The sequence below is a fragment of the Coregonus lavaretus genome, assembly GCF_964263955.1.
Source record: "Coregonus lavaretus genome assembly, chromosome: 6".
NCBI classification, from domain to species: domain Eukaryota; kingdom Metazoa; phylum Chordata; class Actinopteri; order Salmoniformes; family Salmonidae; genus Coregonus; species Coregonus lavaretus.
Window position 1 is genome coordinate 30,799,346 of NC_139993.1, and position 19,352 is coordinate 30,818,697.

General features: G+C 44.4%; 1 protein-coding gene across 3 annotated transcripts in view; it reads left to right on the top strand.

Moving 5' to 3' along the window:
* The first annotated feature begins 493 nt into the window (after positions 1 to 493).
* Positions 494 to 19,352, top strand: part of LOC311131174 (3',5'-cyclic-AMP phosphodiesterase 4C-like) — a 90,431-nt gene continuing 71,572 nt past the window's right edge. The window contains exons 1-2 of one of the 3 annotated variants that reach the window (XM_084164020.1): positions 494 to 795; positions 1,466 to 1,734. In XM_084164020.1, the coding sequence (XP_084020146.1) occupies positions 1,490 to 1,734 (245 nt within the window). In that variant the 5' untranslated portion in view covers positions 494 to 795; positions 1,466 to 1,489. The other 2 variants (XM_084164021.1, XM_084164019.1) reach the window with 2 other exon arrangements.

A 19,352-nucleotide genomic window follows, 5' to 3' on the forward strand; every position in this document is an offset into this window, starting at 1 on the left:
TTTCATGCCATCCTGTTGTAAAGAGAAGCAATATGCTTAATATTAGGAAAGTTGAGAAATAAATATAGTAGGTGTGGCCTATAAAAAGCTGATGGGATCCTCCTCTTTTTAATAGAGGCCATCACTCTGTTTACTCACGCAATTGCATAGCCTATAGAAATGTTTCCCCTGGATTCACCTGATCATTCTGTCAGTGGTTGAGCATAATGAAGAACCAAACAGGCCTTGTCAGCTAAGACCTGTTCCCAAGCCTGAACACAGCAGCTCAGGCATGTGTTTGTTGAGGGAGAGTGAAAATGTGGCTCTGACTGGTTAATGTTTACAGGCCGATTGACTGAGAAAGGAAATGATTGTAAAGTAAACCCCCCCTTTTTAACTCAAGCCGGCCATATTTAGGCAGGGGGAGGGAAAGTTCTCAGCACCATGTAAACAGAGCTTATCCTGGATGGGAGGGCTCGCACCACACTTGTGTCTGTGTCTATCATGCAAGACCAGTAGACCACTATACTGAGCAAGGTGGGAGAGATTCTCAATCCCAAAAGGAAAGTAGAACATTCTGTGACGGTACATTGGTACATTCTCTGAAGATTAACGTTTTTCAAGTTTCAAACCTTTGACAACTCTTTTGAGATGCCTGTGGACACCTTATGTGAAGAGCATTACGTAAAGTAACTATTTGAGAGCGCATCCTGGTGGACTTTTCTGGGTGGAGATCGGCAGCTAAAAGGCCAGAACATCGGAGCATCCCCAGCAGCAGCAGTGGAGTGGAGGGGATGGTGCATTATTCTCACGAAAGTATTAATTTTTTTTTTTTTTTTTTTTTTTGAACCAAATGTCCTATTTGATCACTAAGATTAGGATATATTTCATAATGATTATTATGTTTTTTGATCAGATATGATGCATTTTACCACAATTTCCCAAACATTTTAATAAGACGTTTTCCCAATTTCAGCTTTTTTGCCATTTCGGTAATGAGAAGGCCAAGTGGGGTAAAGGGGATGTTTTGAGAATAAGAACGTAATTCTGAAGGCTAATAAGTGAATAAATTAACCTAACTTCTAAGACTCCTCTAGATGATGCATCATGGGTGAATACAACTTTATTTAAAAACAGAGTTTTTTCAGGAACTTTAAAAAGTATTACGTTATGAGACACATGTCCACAATATTATACTTTAATGTAAACTTCAACTAGTATACAATTTGTATGATTTATGGACAAACTACAGCAACATATTTTGTGTTTTATTCAAATAAGTTAGGTTTTCTAAAGTAAAAGTCCAGAGAATTTAATCCTGACTCATTAAAAAAATGAGAATTTGGGGTGAAATGTACAAGATTCAGGCTTTAAAAAAATTTCTTTAAAATAAGACACTTTGCCAAAAACTAGACATCTTAGTCATCAAATGATAGTTCATTTTTGCAGATGCATCATGGTTTTACAACTTAATTTGCTCCATAAGAATCACCCGTATGCCCATGCCAGTATGAGTGAGGCACTCTGGATTAGCACGTCGCTGTTGGAGGGGCCCTCCTCCGCCAGCGGTTTCGGCCGCGCTGTCCGGACCCAGCCCATCAAACTGAAGCCACGCTCTGCTCAGGATTCGCCCTGCGGCTCCCCCAGGATGTCCCCCCGGGACTCACCCTGCAACTCTCCGCTCCTCTTCCGCAAGCTCCTCATGAACCGCAGCATCACCCTGCAGAGGCGCTTCACCCTGTCTCACACACCCAGGTTACGATACAATACGTTTTATGTTACGATACTTGACAATGAGAAACTTTGATGCAATGCTTTATGATACAATAGTTGTCCATTTGTCAGAGCTGTCTTTCCCAAATGGTGGGTTGATTCCTTATGGGTGCTGGGTGAAGACTTGATTGTTGCCTGAAAGATTTGTTTTGTTGGATGATGCCACAAGAAAAGTTTTTAGATGGGTCACAGCGCAAACCATGCAGCCTATTGTTTACCTGCACTTCTTTGTATGATGCCTGATAATTACCCCTTGAAGGCATTAAGATGCCAGATAGTTACCCCTTTGAATTCCCTATGTGATGCCAAGGAAGTCGATTGAGGAGACTAATAGTTAATGTAATAGGGCTTTGCTTTGGAGCCGTCACACTGCTAGCACTTGCTGTTCCGCGTCATGTAGTTGTCATGGGGTCTGCTTGCTAACACAGCCTCCTGGCCTAGTCTGAAGGTAACTCCTGAGTCAAAATCATGGGTTAATGTCTCTTGTGTCGGCATCTTAATGAAGCCTTTTGTTCACAGTGCGGCAGACAAGCCTCTCGTCTTCTGCCTCAGGTGTTCAGTACTGTTCAGCAGGCCAGCCATAGGTCAACACAATGCTCTGTATCTGATGTACAGATGCCTTCACACTTAGCAACCTGGCTAAACAAAAGCAGAGACACCTCTCTTCACCTGAGGGTGTTTTTTAATCGGTTTCTGTTATGGGTCTACTTTAATGTTACCCATGATTCCTCTGTGATGTCAACACAGGTGGAATGTCACCGGCCAAATCATACTAACTCTACAAGAGCTATACAGATCAAAGTAACTCAGGTAGAACTTCATAGATTTCCAAGAGCTATGGATGGCCACAGTGATCCAAAACAAGCCTTCCCAAAACAGTTAGCAGTCTTTTCTGGCATCAAAGATTAATTTTCCATGGCCCGGGTCATAACCTGCAGGGTAAACTTGAGGAAGCCAATAGCGTGACCCAAACCCTCTAAAACCTCTCTTTACACAACATGCTAGACCAATTCCCCTCTACTAATGATTTGCCTTCTGTGACTTTTCTTTTTTCCTGTACAAATGGATTGAGAAACTCTTATCTGCTTCTAGTTATTGAGTTTCTTTATAGTGATTCATCACTGATGTCTGGAACTTTGTGTGTCTTGAACTGTCTACTTTTTTGGCATTCAATTACTGTATGTCTTCACAATCACTGTTGGCAAATAGCATTTTTTTGTGCAGTATGTATCATAGATTTCTGTTGAATTTCAGAATTTAGAGTCACCCACAAACGTTTTGAAATGGGTTGAAGCACATGCCCTTTGGAAAAGTATTCAGCTCTATCTACTAATGCATTTGCCAGAATGGGAAGCGCTGTCTGTGTGTGTGTAGGCCTATAGTGTCTGGTTATGTCTCTGTCAACATGTTACTGCACAGCTTTGGGGAAATCCCTGTAAATCAGAAAATGGCAGTGAGTCCTGGGCTTGGATTGACCTATTTGTGGTGTATCACCCGTGTTTATCTGCTGACCAGATGAACACGTAGGACTCGGGGTAGAGATATGGGAATCTATTTTAACAAGTTTGTTTTCTCTATCAGGCTGGTTTAAGTTGCTGATAAGAGCTGATCCAAAGACAGTTTTAGGGTTTACCCCCCTAACGGCTGATGTGAGTATTAAGTCAGGGTTTAGGATCAGGGTTTAGGATCAGAGCTTTTTACACTGAAGTATACTGAACAAAAATATAAACACAACATGCAACAATTACAGTTCATATAAGGAAATCAGTCAATTTAAATACATTAATTAGGCCCTAATCTATGGAGTTCACATGACTGGGCAAGGACACAGCCATGCGTGGGCTTGGTAGGGCATAGGCCTACCCAATTGGGAGCCAGGCTGACCCACTGGGGAGCCCAGCCAATCAGAATGAGTTTTTCCCCACAAAAGGGCTTTATTACAGACAGAAATACTCCTCAACACCCCCCCTCCCCCCTCTGACGATCCCGCAGGGAAGAAGCCGGATGTGGAGATCCTGGGCTGGCGTGGTTACACGTGGTCTGTGGTTGTGAGGCAGGTTGGACATACTGCCAAATTCTCTAAAACGAGGTTGAGGTGGCTTATGGTAGAGAAATTAACACTAAATTCTCTGGCAACAGCTCTGGTGGACATTCCTGCAGTCAGCATGCCAATTGCAGGCTCCCTCAAAACCTCAGACATCTGTGGCATTGTGTTGTGTGACAAAACTGCACATTTTAGAGTGGCCTTTTATTGTCCCCAGCACAAGGTGCACCTGTGTAATGATCATGCTGTTTAATCAGCTTCTTGATATGCCACATCTGGATAAAGGATAAAATGCTGAATTTGTGCAAAACTTTGAGATAAATCATCTTCTTGTGCGTATGGAACATTTCTGTGATCTTTTATTTCAGCTCATGAAACATGGGACCAACACTTTACATGTTGTATTTATATATTTGTTCAGTGTATATATGAACTGGAAACAGTGTCCAAGATGGCCGACCATTGTTTTCAACATAATCTACTCACGTTCGCATACGCTGTTTCATGACGGTTGTCATCTGCTTTACAGAGCCGATAATGGCTTTGCACTAGCACTCAGAGCACACTGGAAGCAGCGCGAGCAGCAACGACGTCATCACGTCATCCAGAAACATGACAGACATTGGATTTATATAAATGTTAATATCTTCGGCTGTGAGTGATAAAAAATAAAAAAAACTGGATATTTTCGGCACAAAGTTGATAACGAAAGTGTCTTTTTAGGATTGCAGATGCATCATGGTTTTACAACTCAATTTGCTCCAGACATGTTTAACACTGGTTTCATAAGAATCACCATAGAAATTGAGTGTAGGTACAGTTGAAGTTGGACATTTACATACACCTTAGCCAAATACATTTAAACTCAGTTTTTCACAATTCCTGACATTTAATCCTAGTAAAAATGCCCTGTCTTATGTCAGTTAGGATCACCACTTTATTTTAAGAATGTGAAATGTCAGAATAATAGTAGAGAGTGATTTATTTCAGTTTTTATTTCTTTCATCACATTCCTAGTGGGTCAGAAGTTTACATACACTCAATTAGTATTTGGTAGCATTGCCTTTAAATTGTTTAACTTGGGTGAATTTTGACCCATTCCTCAGAGACAGAGCTAGTGTAACTGAGTAAGGTCTACAATTTTTTTTATGAGGTCTTGGCTGATTTCTTTTGATTTTCCCATGATGTCAAGCAAAGAGGCACTGAGTTTGAAGGTAGGCCTTGAAATACATCCACAAATGATGTCAATTAGCCTATCAGAAGCTTCTAAAGCCATGACATCATTTTCTGGAGTTTTCCAAGCTGTTTAAAGGCACAGTCAACTTAGTGTATGTAATATTCTGACCCACTGGAATTGTGATACAATGAATTATAAGTGAAATAATCTGTCTGTAAACAATTGCTGGAAAAATTACTTGTTTCATGCATGAAGTAGATATCCTAACCGACTTGCCAAAACTATAGTTTGTTAACCAGAAATTTGTGGAGTGGTTGAAGAACGAGTTTTAATGACTCCAACCTAAGTGTATGTAAACTTCCGACTTCAACTGTATGTACGGCAGGACCAAATCGGAGAGATAGGTAGGAGCAAGCCCATGTTATGCTTTGTAGGTTAGCAGTACAACCTTGAAATCAGCCCTAGCCTTAACAGGAAGTAATATGATCAAATTTTTTGTTTACATTTTAGTCATTTTAGCAGACGCTTTTTTTATTTTTTATATATTTTTTTATACTGGCCCCCGTGGGAATCGAACCCACAACCCTGGCATTGCAAGTGCCATGCTCTACCAACTGAGCTACACGGGGCCATTTGTTCTAGTCAGGATTCTAGCAGCCGTGTTTAGCACTAACTGAAGTTTATTTAGTGCTTTATCCGGGTAGCTGGAGAGTAGAGCATTGCAGTAGTGTAATCTAGAAGTGACAAAAGCATTGATTAGCTTTTCTGCATCATTTTTGGACAAAAGGTTTGTGATTTTTGCAATGTTACGAAGATGGAAAAAAGCTGTCCTTTAAATATTATTGATATGTTTGTCAAAAGAGAGATCAGGGTCCAGAATAACGCCAAGGTCCCTCACAGTTTTATTTGAGACGACTGTACAACCATCAAGATTAATTGTCAGATCCAACAGCAGATCTCATTATTTCTTGGGACCTAGAACTAGCATCTCTGTTTTGTCCGAGTTTAAAAGTAAAACATTTGCTGCCATCCACTTCCTTATGTCTGAATCACAGGCTTCCAGGGTAGGCAATTTTGGGGCTTCACCATGTTTCAATGATATTTACAGCTGTGTGTCATCCGCATAGCAGTGAAAGTTGACATTGTGTTTCCGAATGACATCACCAAGAGGTAGAATATATAGTGAAAACAATAGTGGTCCTCAAACGGAACCTTGAGGAATGATGAAACTTACAATTGATTTGTCAGAGGACAAACCATCCACAGAGACAAACTGATATCTTTCCGACAGATAAGTCCAAACCAGGCAAGAACTTGTCAGTGTAGACCAATTAGGGTTTCTAATCTCTCCAAAGTAATGTGGTGATCGATGGTGTCAAAAGCAGCACTAAGGTCTAGGAGCACGAGGACAGATGCAGAGCCTTGGTCTGACGCCATTAAAAGGTAATTTACCACCTTCACGAGTGCAGTCTCACTGCTATGATGGGGTCTAAAACCAGACTGAAGCATTTCGTATTCATTATTTGTCTTCACGAAGGCAGTGAGTTGCTGCGCAACAGCTTTTTTTGAGAGAGAGAGGAATGGGAGATTTGATATAGGCCAAAAGTTTTTTACATTTTCCGGGTCAAGGTTTGGCTTTTTCAAGAGAGGCTTTATTAATGCCACTTTTAGTGAGTTTGGTACACATCCGGTGGATAGGTAGCCATTTATTATGTTCAACATAGGAGGGCCAAGAACAGGAAGTAGCTCTTTCAGTAGTTTAGTTTGAATAAGGTCCAGTATGCAGCTTGACGGTTTAGAGGCCATGACTATTTTCATGAATGTGTCAAGAGATACAGGATAAAGAAAACTTGGGTGTCTTCATTGATCCTAGGTCTTGGCAGTTCTGTACAGACTCAGGACAACTGAGCTTTGGAGAAATACGCAGATTCAAAGAGAAGTCCGTAATTTGCTTTCTAATGATCATGATCTTTTCATCGAAGAAGTTAATGAATTTATCACTGCTGAAGTGAAAGCTATCCTACTTTGCAACAGTATCAAAATAAATGTTGGATTGTTCTTATTCTCGTCAATTAGGTTGGAAAAATTGGATGATCGAGCAGCAGTGAGGGCTCTTCGATATTGCACGGTACTGTCTTTCCAAGCTAGACAGAAGACTTACAGTTTGGTGGAGCGCCATTTCCGGTCCAATTTTCTGGAAGCTTGCTTCATGGCTCGGGTATTTTCTGTATACCAGGGAGCAAATTTCTTGTGACAAATGTTTTTTTGTTTTTAGGGGTGCGACTGCATCTAGGGTATTATGAAAGGTTAAATTTACATCCTCAGTTAGGTGGTTAACTGATTTTTGTACTCCGACATCCTTGGTTAGGTGGAGGGAGTCTGGAAGGGCATCTAGGAATCTTTGGGTTGTCCGAGAATTTATAGCACGGCTTTTGATGATCCTTGGTTGGGGTCTGAGCAGATTATTTGTTGCGATTGCAAATTTAATAAAATGGTGGTCCGATAGTCCAGGATTATGAGGAAAAACGTTTAGATCCACAATATTTATTCCACAGGACAAAACTAGATCCAGGGTATGACTGTGGCAATGAGTAGGTCCGGAGACATGTTGGACAAAACCCACTGAGTCGATGATGGCTCCGAAAGCATTTTGGAGTGGGTCTGTGGACTTTTCCATGTGAATATTAAAGTCACCAAAAATTAGAATATTATCTGCCATGACTACAAGGTCTGATAGGAATTCAGGGAACTCAGTGAGGACCCTATTCGTTCCAACCAAGTAAAAAACATTCTCCAAAAACATCCTCCAAAACAATGGGATGGTAAAATGTTTTCAGTGTAAACATAAATGACTAAAACCAGATATATAGTATGTAGAAACGATAATGGAGCTATTTTTTTTTTATAAGATCTTTGAGAACTAACAATCACCAAAATAAAAACTAGACAGTCGGTGAGAATCTAAAATTCAAAACTGAGATAGCATAAGAACACAGGATAAGCCATGGCAAAATGTGTAGAATTGTAGGAAATTTGCTTTAAAACTGCACTTTTTCTCTCAGCCACATGGCAAAAGGTGTAGAATTGCAGGAAATTAGCTTTAAAACAGCTAAATGTGGTCTCTGTGGCCTAGATGATGGCCTACCATTGGCCACTGCTGCTGAAAAGAATCATAGGGGAAACACTGTATTTCTCATGCAACAAATAAGTACCATATGAGCAACAAATGAGACCATCAGAACAACAATGTACCCACAATATACCCATCTTCTGGCTGTGGTTCAATGTGAAGAGGTACTGAAGCAGTACTTTCATTCCATAGCAGTTTGAAATGTAACAGTCACATTTCCTTCACTCATTCATTACCAGTGGAAGCATTGTAGCTATAACAATTAAACCCACTGTTCTAAACTAATATTTATATCAAACGTTTTAGGCTACATACAGTACCAGTCAAAAGTTTGGACACACCCATTCATTCAAGCGTTTTTCTTTATTTGTACTATGTTCTACATTGTAGAATAATAGTAAAGACATCAAAACTATGAAATAACACATATGGAATCATGTAGTAACCCCAAAATCGCCACCCTTTGCCTTGATGACAGCTTTGCACACTCTTGGCATTCCCTCAACCAACTTCACCTGGAATGCTTTTCCAACAGTCTTGAAGTAGTTCCCACACATGCTGAGCACATGTTGGCTGCTTTTCCTTCACTCTGCGGTCCGACTCATCCCAAACCATCTCAATTTGTTTGAGGTCAGGGGATTGTGGAGGCCAGGTCATCTGATGTAGCACTCCATCACTCTCCTTCTTGGTAAAATAGCACTTACACAGCCTGGAGGTGTGTTGGGTCATTGTCCTGTTGAAAAAGAAATGATAGTCCCAATAAGCCCAAACCAGCTGGGATGACGTATTGCTGCAGAATGCTGTGGTAGTCATGCTGGTTAAGTGTGCCTTGAATTCTAAATAAATCACAGACAGTGTCACCAGCAAAGCACCCCCACACCATAACACCTCCTCCTCCATGCTTTACGGTGGGAACTACACATGCGGAGATCAACCGTTCACCCAAACCGCGTCTCACAAAGAACCAGAAATCTCTAATCTGGACTCCAGACCAAAGGATACATTTCCACCGGTCTAATGTCCATTGTTCGTGTTTCTTGGCCCAAGCAGGTCTCTTCTTCTTATTGGTGTCCTTTAGTAGTGGTTTCTTTGCAGCAATTCGACCATGAAGTATGAAAAATGTATGCACTCACTAACTGTAAGTCACTCTGGATAAGAGCGTCTGCTAAATGACTAAAATGTAAATGTAATGAAGGCCTGATTCACACAGTCCCCTCTGAACAGTTGATGTTGAGATGTGTCTGTGACTTGAACTCCATTTGGGCTGCAATTTCTGAGGCTGGTAACTCTAATGAACTTATCCTCTGCAGCAGAGGTAACTCTGGGTCTTTCATTCCTGTGGCGGTCCTCATGAGAGCCAGTTTCATCATAGCGCTTGATGGTTTTTGCGACTGCACTTCAAGAAACATTCAATGTTCTTGACATTTTCCGTATTGACTGACCTTCATGTCTTAAAGTAATGATGGATTGTCGTTTCTCTTTGCTTATTTGAGCTGTTCTTGCCATAATATGGACTTGGTCTTTTACCAAATATGGCTATTGTCACGGATCCCCCCGGTACTGCTGCTCATTCCGTTCACCAGTTCCGGAGGTCTACGTCACCGGCTTTCTAGGCTTCGCTGACATGGATCATTACCACCAACCCCGGACTGTCTTGTCTCATTACGCACACCTGGTTCCCATTCCCCCTGATTAGTATGTGTATATATGTGCCCTCTGTTCCCCATTTTCCTGCCTGCTCATCACCCCTGGGACTGTGCCATTGACCTGCTGTCTGACGCAGTCCTCCCGAGAGGTCACGTCTATCCCCTCTCCGACGCGGAGACTGAGGCCATGGAGACCTACGTACAGGAGAGCCTCCAGCAGGGTTGTATCCGCCACCTCTACATCACCAGCCTCCTTAAACTTATTTTTTGTTAAGAAGAAAGATGGGGGACTGCGCCCCTGCATTGATTATCGAACACTGAACAAAGTCACCTTTCAGTTCAGCTATCCTTTACCCCTCATTCCAACCATCATCGAACAAATGCACGTGGCGCAGTACTTCACGAAACTGTACTTGAGGAGCGCCTACAATCTGGTGCGCATTCGTGCAGGCGATGAATGGAAAACTGCCTTTTCCCTGTCTAATGCTCCTTCAGTCTTCCAGGCCTTTATTAACAAAGTGTTTTGGGACATGCTGGGACGGTGTGTAGTGTTTTATATAGACAACATTTTGGTCTATTCTGCTGACCGAGCCCAGCATGTCTTGTTAGTCAGGTGTGTGCTGGGAAGACTGTTGGAGCATAATCTCTATATTAAACAAGATAAATGTTTCTAGCGGTCCGTGTCCTTTTTGGGCTATCTCATATCCACGGAGGGAGTGGAGATGAGCAACGCGTCAGAACAGTCAGGTCATGGCCCATCCCCAACTCTGTGAAAGCAGTCCAGCGATTCCTGGGGTTCGCCAACTATTTCCAGAGGTTCATCCGGGGCTTTAGCACGGTGGTCGCACCTCTTACCTCCCTGCTGAGAGGAGGTCCCCAGTGGCTTCGTTAGACGGCGGAGGCGGAGAGGGCGTTCGAGACGCTGAAGCCACGCTTCACCACTGCTCCCGTGCTGGCACATCCCGACCCCTCACTCCCCTTCATCGTCGAGGTGGATGCCTCCAAAGTAGGAGTCGGGGCAGTGCTGCCCCAGCGCAACGGAACCCCTCCAAAACTGCGGCCCTGCATCTTCTACTCCAAGCAGCTGAGCCCCACCCAGAGGAACTACGACGTAGGGGACCGGGAACTCTTGGCGGTCAAAAAGGCTCTGAAGGCGTGGAGGCACTGGCTGGAGGGGTCCAAACACCCTTTCCTGGTGTGGACGGACCGCCGCAACCTGGAGTACATCAGGGCAGCGAAGAGGCTAAACCGAGACAGGCCAGGTAGGCTCTATTCTTCGCCAGGTTCCAATTTACGCTTTCCTATAGGCCAGGCTCGAAGAACGTGAAGGCGGACGCCCTGTCTCGCCTCTATGACGCAGAGGAGAGGCAGTGAGAGGAGACCCCCATCGTCCCTCCGTTCCGTATCATCGCACCAGTGGTGTGGGACGTGGACGCAGACATACAGCAGGCCCTGCATACGGAACCTGCACCTGCACAGTGCTCGGAGATCCGCGCCTATGTGCCCATGGGTGTGCGGGACCGCCTCCTTTCCTAGGCGCACACGGTGCCTGTGTCGGGTCATGCTGGGATAGGCCGTACCATCGCCTGCCTGACTGAGAAGTACTGGTGGCCCACCTTGGCTAGGGATGTCTGGGTTTACGTCTCTTCCTGCTCCATCTGTGCCCAGTCTAAGACACCCAGACACCTCCCTTATGGAAAGCTCCTTCCCCTGCCGGTTCCACAATGACCCTGGTCCCACCTCTTGGTGGATTTTGTCACTGACCTTCCCCCCTCCCAGGGGACCTTCCCCCCTCGTTGTGGACCGGTTTTCCAAAGCTTGTCTCCTCCTTCCTCTGCCTGGGCTCCCGTCGGCCATGCAAACTGCGGAGGCTCTCTTTACATACATCTTCTGGCACTACGGGATCCCAGAGGACATTGTGTCAGACCGTGGTCCTCAGTTCACCTCACGCGTATGGAAAGCGTTCATGGAACGCCTGGGGGTCACGGTCAGTCTCACCTCCGGGTACCGTCCTCAAGCTAATGGGCAGGTGGAGAGGGTCAATCAGGAAGTGAGCAGGTTCCTGAGGTGTTACTGTCAGGACCGGCCGGGGGAGTGGACGGATTTTCTACCTTGGGCTGAGTACGTGCAGAATTCCCTCCACCACTCCTCCACTAACCTCACTCCTTTCCAGTGTGTGTTGGGGTATCAACCGGCCCTGGCACCTTGACATCCAAGCCAGACCGAGGCCCCTGCGGTGGACCAGTGGTTTCGGCGCGCTGAGGAGATCTGGAACACTGCGCACACTTGTCTCCAGCGGGCCATGCGTCCGCACAAGGAACAGGCCGACCTCCATCGCAGTGAGGCGCCTGTTTTCTCTCCAGGCGACCGGTTCTGGCTCTCCACCCGGAACCTGCCCCTCCGCTTGCCCTGCCGGAAGCTGAACCCGTGGTTTGTGGAGCCGTTTAAAGTCCGGAGGAGGGTTAATGAGGTAACGTACCGTTTGCAACTCCCTGTTGATTACCGCATTAACCCGACTTTTCATGTGTCTCTCCTCAGGCCAGTGGTGCCTGGTACCCTCGCTGAGGCTGGACCCAGTGACGCCCCGCCTCCTCCTCTGGACATCGAGGGAGGTCCGGCGCACTCTGTCCGTGAAGTCCTGGATTCGAGGCGTCAGGCGGGGCGTCTCCAGTACCTCATCGACTGGGAGGGGTACGGCCCAGAGGAGTGGTGCTGGGTTCCTGCGGTGGACATCCTGGACGCTTTGCTGACCAGGGATTTTCACCGTTGGTGCCCTGGTCGACCCGCACCGCGTCCCTGTGGTTGTCCCCGAGGCTGGTGTCGTCCCGCTGCTGGTGCAATGCGTCCAGGGTGGATGATTATTACTGTGGTATTTTAATGAGTGTCTGCAGGTGTTGTGATTACGAGTTTTCCTGAGATTGCCTGTTCTATAAAACCTGCAGCGCTACTGGGTGTGCATGCTTTTATTCCAGCCCTGGCATGTCTGTGGCGCAGTGCAAAAAAGGCTGTCTCAATTACAGTCTCATCTACAGTACATCAAATATGTTATGAATTTATATTGGTGGACTCACTTTGTGCAAGAGTGACATTGCATACTGTATGTTGTGGGTAGCAGTTTCCTGGAGGTTCTCAACTGCAGGGCTTGAAAACTTTTTTGTAATGTACATTTTTGTAATTTATTCGACACACATATCAAGAGCGACTTACAATAGTAATAAGGGTTAAATGCCTTGCTCAAGGGCACAGCAACAGATTTTTCACCTAGTCGACTCGGGATTCGAAACCATTCACCTTTCGTTTACTTGCCCAACGCTTTAACAGCTAGGCTAACTGCCGTCCAGTGATGTTTTTATCTCTGTTTTTATCACTGACTGCAGACTGTGTGTGCTTTTCCTGTGTGCCTGTGTGTGTGTGTGTGTGTGTGTGTGTGTGTGTGTGTGTGTGTGTGTGTGTGTGTGTGTGTGTGTGTGTGTGTGTGTGTGTGCTGTGCTGTGCTGTGCTAGATCCCAGACCCCAGGAACTACATCTGAGTGCACCCTCACCCCTGGCTACCCCTTATTTGTGGAAGCTAACAATACACCATGTCATTATTTAGCTTTAGGGGGAACGAAGGGCGTGCCACATTGGGAGGCATGTCGATCCCACGTGTCGGCCTGCGCTAGGCTAGGGCTGCCAGGCACCAGAGAGAGAGACCCAGTAGCAGAAGAAACCCACAGACAAGTCCAGACGTACAAAGCTAGTCTACGGCAACAAGATCAGAATGCATCAGAAAACATTTAAACTATTATTTTTTCTATTCAGTATTAACATTTTCTCTATGCACCTGGGAATATGGTAGGTATGGGAGTTATACCTTTCTAACTTTACTATCTGCTTCTGGCATACTTATCTGAAGTCTTGGATTCTCCTTTCCTCGGAAGAGGCCAACGCTTCCGCAATTTCTTGGAATCAACTTCCTCCTTAACTGAAAGCTTGTGTTTGCAGGCTGTTTCACTTTTACTGTAGATATCCTGAAAAATCTCAAAACAGTTGTGGGGACTAGGATGGGCCCTGGGTGCAGCCCCCACAGCCATAACCTCTGGGGACGGCGCAAGCTCTCCCACACTGCAGAGAGATGTCAACGCTCGCTCTGCCCTCCTCGCTCGAACCTCATTCCCTTCTCTCTCTCATTGGTTACTGTATCACGCAGGATTTCCCCTTTCTGTAGAGACAGACAGAGAGGCTGAGAGAGAGACTGTGAGAAACTTTGTGTTTAAGATAGACAGTGAGAGACTTTGTGTTTAAGAACCGGTCTCTGAATTTTGGACGACAAAAGAGATGGAATCCTAATACAGCAATTCAAGAAAGCTATCTGGAGCACTGAATACCACTGGTCTTGTTGAGACCTGCGTAGCCTACAGCACTTGGGACTCCTACATTTTCTGCCTCTCCCCTTCTCCTGATCTACAGTTACCCCAGTATCCCCAGAATACCTGTGATCGGGGGGCTGGTTGGGGGACACCCACCTACCCACCCACCGCTCCCTGGGTCTCCCCAGGCGGTAGCAGCATGTGGTGGGTACAGCCCAGGCAGGAGAGCCCTTCGGAGAGGATGAGCTCCATCTGAGCTCCAGCTCGTCTCCCAGCTGTTGTTGTGGGTGTGTGTAGCCTCTTTTTTGTTGTTAGCCCAGCAAGTCATACACTATAGCAGCCAAAAGCTTTGACCCACGATGAACAAAGATCACCAATTCCCCAGGAAGGGAAGCCAGTTAAGCTATGGCCCCAGCAGCCACGGTCGGAGACACTCCTGCTTAGGGTATGTATGTAGAACTGGATCTTGTGTGGGGTATGTGAGTATCTTGACTCTTTTATTCAGTCTTTGTTTTTTGCAGTCAGTTCAACCTCAATCCAAGCAGTTGTGGTTTCAGACTGTATTTCAAGTGTTGTATCCTTCTGGTTCATGTACAACGCAGTGGCTGTACAGTAACATGCTATACATGACGTCAGAGCTCAGAGCTCTGTATGGGTTTTGACTGACAGCCGTTCTGAACTTGAGCACCTCGCGTGACAAGAGGTTGCCACCATTCCTCCCGTTAATTGGGCAACTTTTGCAAATGTTTTGTTGTTTGAGTGAGAGAAATACTGTAAATTAAAGCTGCAATATGTAATTTTTTGGGTGGCCTGACCAAATTCACATAGAAATGTGTTGTAGATCTGTCATTCTCATTGAAAGCAAGTCTAAGAAGCGGTAGATCTGTTCTATGTGCGCTATTTCTATGCTTCCCGTTCTTATGTTTCGTTTTTGCGTCTTTTACTTTCGGGTTTGTACACCAGCTTCAACCAGCTGAAAAATACAATATTTCTGGTTATGGAAAATATATTTCACAGCGATTTAGATGGTAAGGTGATTCTCTACGCTATACTTGCTTGTTTTGTCACATAAACTGAAATTTGGCAAACTTTTAGAATTTTTGCAACCAGGAAATGGCGGAGCGATTTATGCATAGTGCATCTTTAAGAGGATTCTATATATTATATATTTTGAAAGATGAGACGTTGAGGATTATAATAAATACCGCTTTGATGTCGTACAAGCAATCCAAATGTGCAGTTTTCAATGTCATAAAACTCATGTCATATACAGTGTCAACGTTTATGATCACTGTTCGACGTACAGTTACAAGATTACATGGCGTCATACCCTGGGTTGTTCTGAATGTTTGTCTATTGTGAAGAAAATTTGCCACGGCACACGCACCTGAATGCACTCATGACTCCTTTCTATGTGCACCAAAATGTATAATCTGTTTCCCTGAATGGCACTGTGAAAGCCTAACACTGTAATATTGTATTTTATAACTTAGCTAGTCATGTTGGCAATAGAACAGGCTTTCAAATTATACCCACCTGACCCAGATTGCGATAAATAATGGACTGTTTTTGGATTGCGTAAACAACAACAGTAATTGTGTGATGAGGGATGCAGGGTTGTGTTCCAAAAAAAGTGTGCTTGCTCTAGTTCCTATGCACAGTTCCTAAGTAATTTCAATGCACTTTCAAAGAAGAGTGTTCAACTATAAGGTATAAGGTACTAGTGGAGCTCAAAAAAGCACCTTATAGTTGAACACTCTTCTTTGAAAGTGCATTGAAATTACTTAGGAACTGTGCACACTTTGGAGAGGTGTGTGGCCTCTTGGAGACACCAGTTAGGCCTCTCACTCAAACTGTAATTTTTTTTGTCTTATGTTGCACCTAACCCATATTTTCCAGGGATATTCTTATCATGTTACTAAATGTATCCAGAGTATTTTCAGAGTTCGTTAACAACAAATGCAGCAAAAAGTACAGTAAATGTAAAATGCACATAAAATCAACAGTGGATTCAGTCTTCTGTCAGGTGAACTGTTGTGTCCTCACCTTTGGTCTAATAATTTTCCCATAATCTCCAAACTGTTCCCTTTTAATTGCTACCATGGTTATGCATATGCTATTCATATTTTTTCTGTAAGAAAAAAATCAATGTAGCCCTGTCCATATAGGTCAATTTCCACAAGTGTAAAAGGTTAAGAGGAAGCAAGTGAATTTTCCAAACACAAAATCGCACTTTCGCCAAGTTACTTCCTGTTCTTTTGTGGTTAACTGGAGCAACACTGTATCATTTGTTGTAACATGTTCAGCTTGAGAAATTATTGGTTTTGTGTTGTCTTATGTTGTATGTGGTGTCGCAGTGTATGTTTTAATACACAGAAAAGGGTTGGGTGGTTGGGTGTCACAGTGTGTACGGGCTGGGCTGTGTGGACTGGAGATCAGATGTGTCTGTCTGTGTGAGTTTGTCTGTGAATGGATGGTGTATGTCACGTTTATGTTTAAATGTCTTGGCATAAGTGTGTGTGTATAATCGTGTAACCGACGATTATGGATGAAGACCGTCATGAAAATAAAATAACCGTTAAAAAAAAGTGTTAAAATAAATGTCGTGTGGAACGAACAGCTGACTGAAGATGGGACAGCTGAGCATTGAATCAGTTTCCGCGGTAACATGGAATCTTTACAACATAATGAAACATTCTTGCTCCTTGCTAAAACAAGCAAGGTGTTGTAGAAAACGAGTCTTTGGTTGCCTAGGCAACAGCAGCAGCACATGCAGTCAGGAGCAGAGGAGAGGAGAAAATGTGCTTCTTTAAAAATATATACTGTATCAATGCATTCGGAAAGTATTCAGACCCCTTCCCTTTTTCCACATTTTGTTACGTTACAGCCTTACTCTAAAATGGATTAAATACAATTGTTTTCCTCATCAATCTACACACAATACCCCATAATGACAAAACGAAAACAGGTTTTAAAAAGAGCAAAATACAGAAATACCTTACACTACCAGTCAAAAGTTTGGACACACCTACTCATTTAAGGGGTTTTCTGTATTTTTACTCTTTTTTACATTGTAGAATAATAGTGAAGACATCAACACTATGAAATAACACATATGGAATCATGTAGCAACCAAAAAAGTGTTAAACAAATATATTTTATATTTGAGATTCTTCAAATAGCCACCCTTTGCCTTGATGACAGCTTTTCACACTCTTGGCATTCTCTCAATCAGCTCTCAATGTAAAAAAGACTAAAAATAAAGAAAAACCCTTGAATGAGTAGGTATGTCCAAACTTTTGACTGGTACTGTAAGTATTCAGAACCTTTGCTGTGAGACTCGAAATTGAACTCAGGTGCATCCTGTTTCCATTGATCATCCTTGAAATGTTTCTACAACTTGATTGGAGTCCACCTCTGGTAAATTCAATTGATTGGACATGATTTGGAAAGGTACACACCTGTCTAAATAAGGTCCCACAGTTGACAGTGCATGTCAGAACAAAAACCAAGCCATGAGGTCGAAGGAATTGTCCGTAGAACTCCGAGACAGGATTGTGTCGAGGCACAGATCTGGGGAAGGGTACCAAAAAATGTCTGCAGCATTGAAGGTCCCCAAGAACACAGTGGCCTCCATCATTCTTAAATGGAAGAAGTTTGGGATCACCAAGACTCTTCCTAGATCTGGCCGCCCGGCCAAACTTAGCAATCGGGGGAGAAGGGTCTTGGTCAGGGAGGTGACCAAGAACCCGATGGTCACACTGACAGAGCTCCAGAGTTCCTCTGTGGAGATGGGAGAACCTTCTAGAAGGACAACCATCTCTGCAGCACTCCACCAATCAGGCCTTTTATGGTAGAGTGGCCAGACGGAAGCCACTTCTCAGTACAAGGCACATGAGAGCCCGCTTGAAGTTTGCCAAAAGGCACCTAAAGGACTCTCAGACCATGAAAAACAAGATTCTCTGGTCTGATGAAACCAAGATTGAACTCTTTGGCCTGAATGCCAAGCGTCACGTCTGGAGGAAACCTGGCACCATCCCTACGGTGAAGCATGGTGGTGGCAGCATCATGCTGTAGGGATGTTTTCAGTGGCAGGGACTGTGAGACTAGTCGGGATCGAGGGAAAACCCACTGTAAAGTTTGGTGGAGGAGGAATAATGATCTGGGGCTGTTTTTCATGGTTGGGGCTAGGCCCCTTAGTTCCAGTGAAGGGATATCATAACGCTACAGCATACAATGACATTCTAGACGATTCTGTGCTTTCATGACCAAAGGTTTTAATGGCACTTGCTCGTCGAACATCTCATTCCAAAATCATGGGCATTAATATGGAGTTGGTCCCCCTTTTGGTCCCCCCACTCTTCTGGGAAGGCTTTCCACTAGATGTTGGAACATTGCTGCAGGAACATGCTTCTATTCAGCCACAAGAGCATTAGTGAGGTCGGGCACTGATGTTGGGCGATTAGTCCTGGCTTGCAGTCGGCGTTCAAATTCATCCCAAAGGTGTTCGATGGGGTTGAGGTCAGGGCTCTGTGCAGGCCACTCAAGTTCTTCCACACCGATCTTGACAAATCATTTCTGTATGGACCTCGCTTTGTGCACGGGGGCATTGTCATGCTGAAACAGGAAAGGGCCTTCCCCAAACTGTTGCCACACATTTAGACTCTAGAAAGTCATTGTATGCTGTAGTGTTAATATTTCCCTTCACTGGAACTATGGGGCATTGCCCGAACCATGAAAAACAGCCCCAGACCATTATTCCTCCTCCACCAAACTTAACAGTTGGCACTTTGCATTGGGACAGGTAGCGTTCTCCTGGCATCCGCCAAACCCAGATTCGTCCATCGGACTGCCAAATGGTGAAGCGTGATTCATCACTGCAGAGAACACGTTTCCACTGAATCAGAGTTCAATGGCGGTGAGTGTTACACCACTCCAGCCGACGCTTGGCATTGCGCATGGTGATCTTAGGCTTGTGTGCGGCTGCTCGACCATGGAAACCCATTTCATGAAGCTCCCGACGAACAGTTTTTGTGCTGATGTTGCTTCCGAGGACAGAACATTTTTACGCGCTACACGCTTCAGCACTCGGCGGTCCCATTCTGTGACCTTGTGTGGCCTAACACTTCGTGGCAGAGCCGTTGTTGCTCCTAGACATTTCCACTTCACAATAACAACACTTACAGTTGAGCGGGGCAGCTCTAGCAGGGCAGAAATTTGACAAACTGAACGGTGGCATCCTATGACAGTGCCA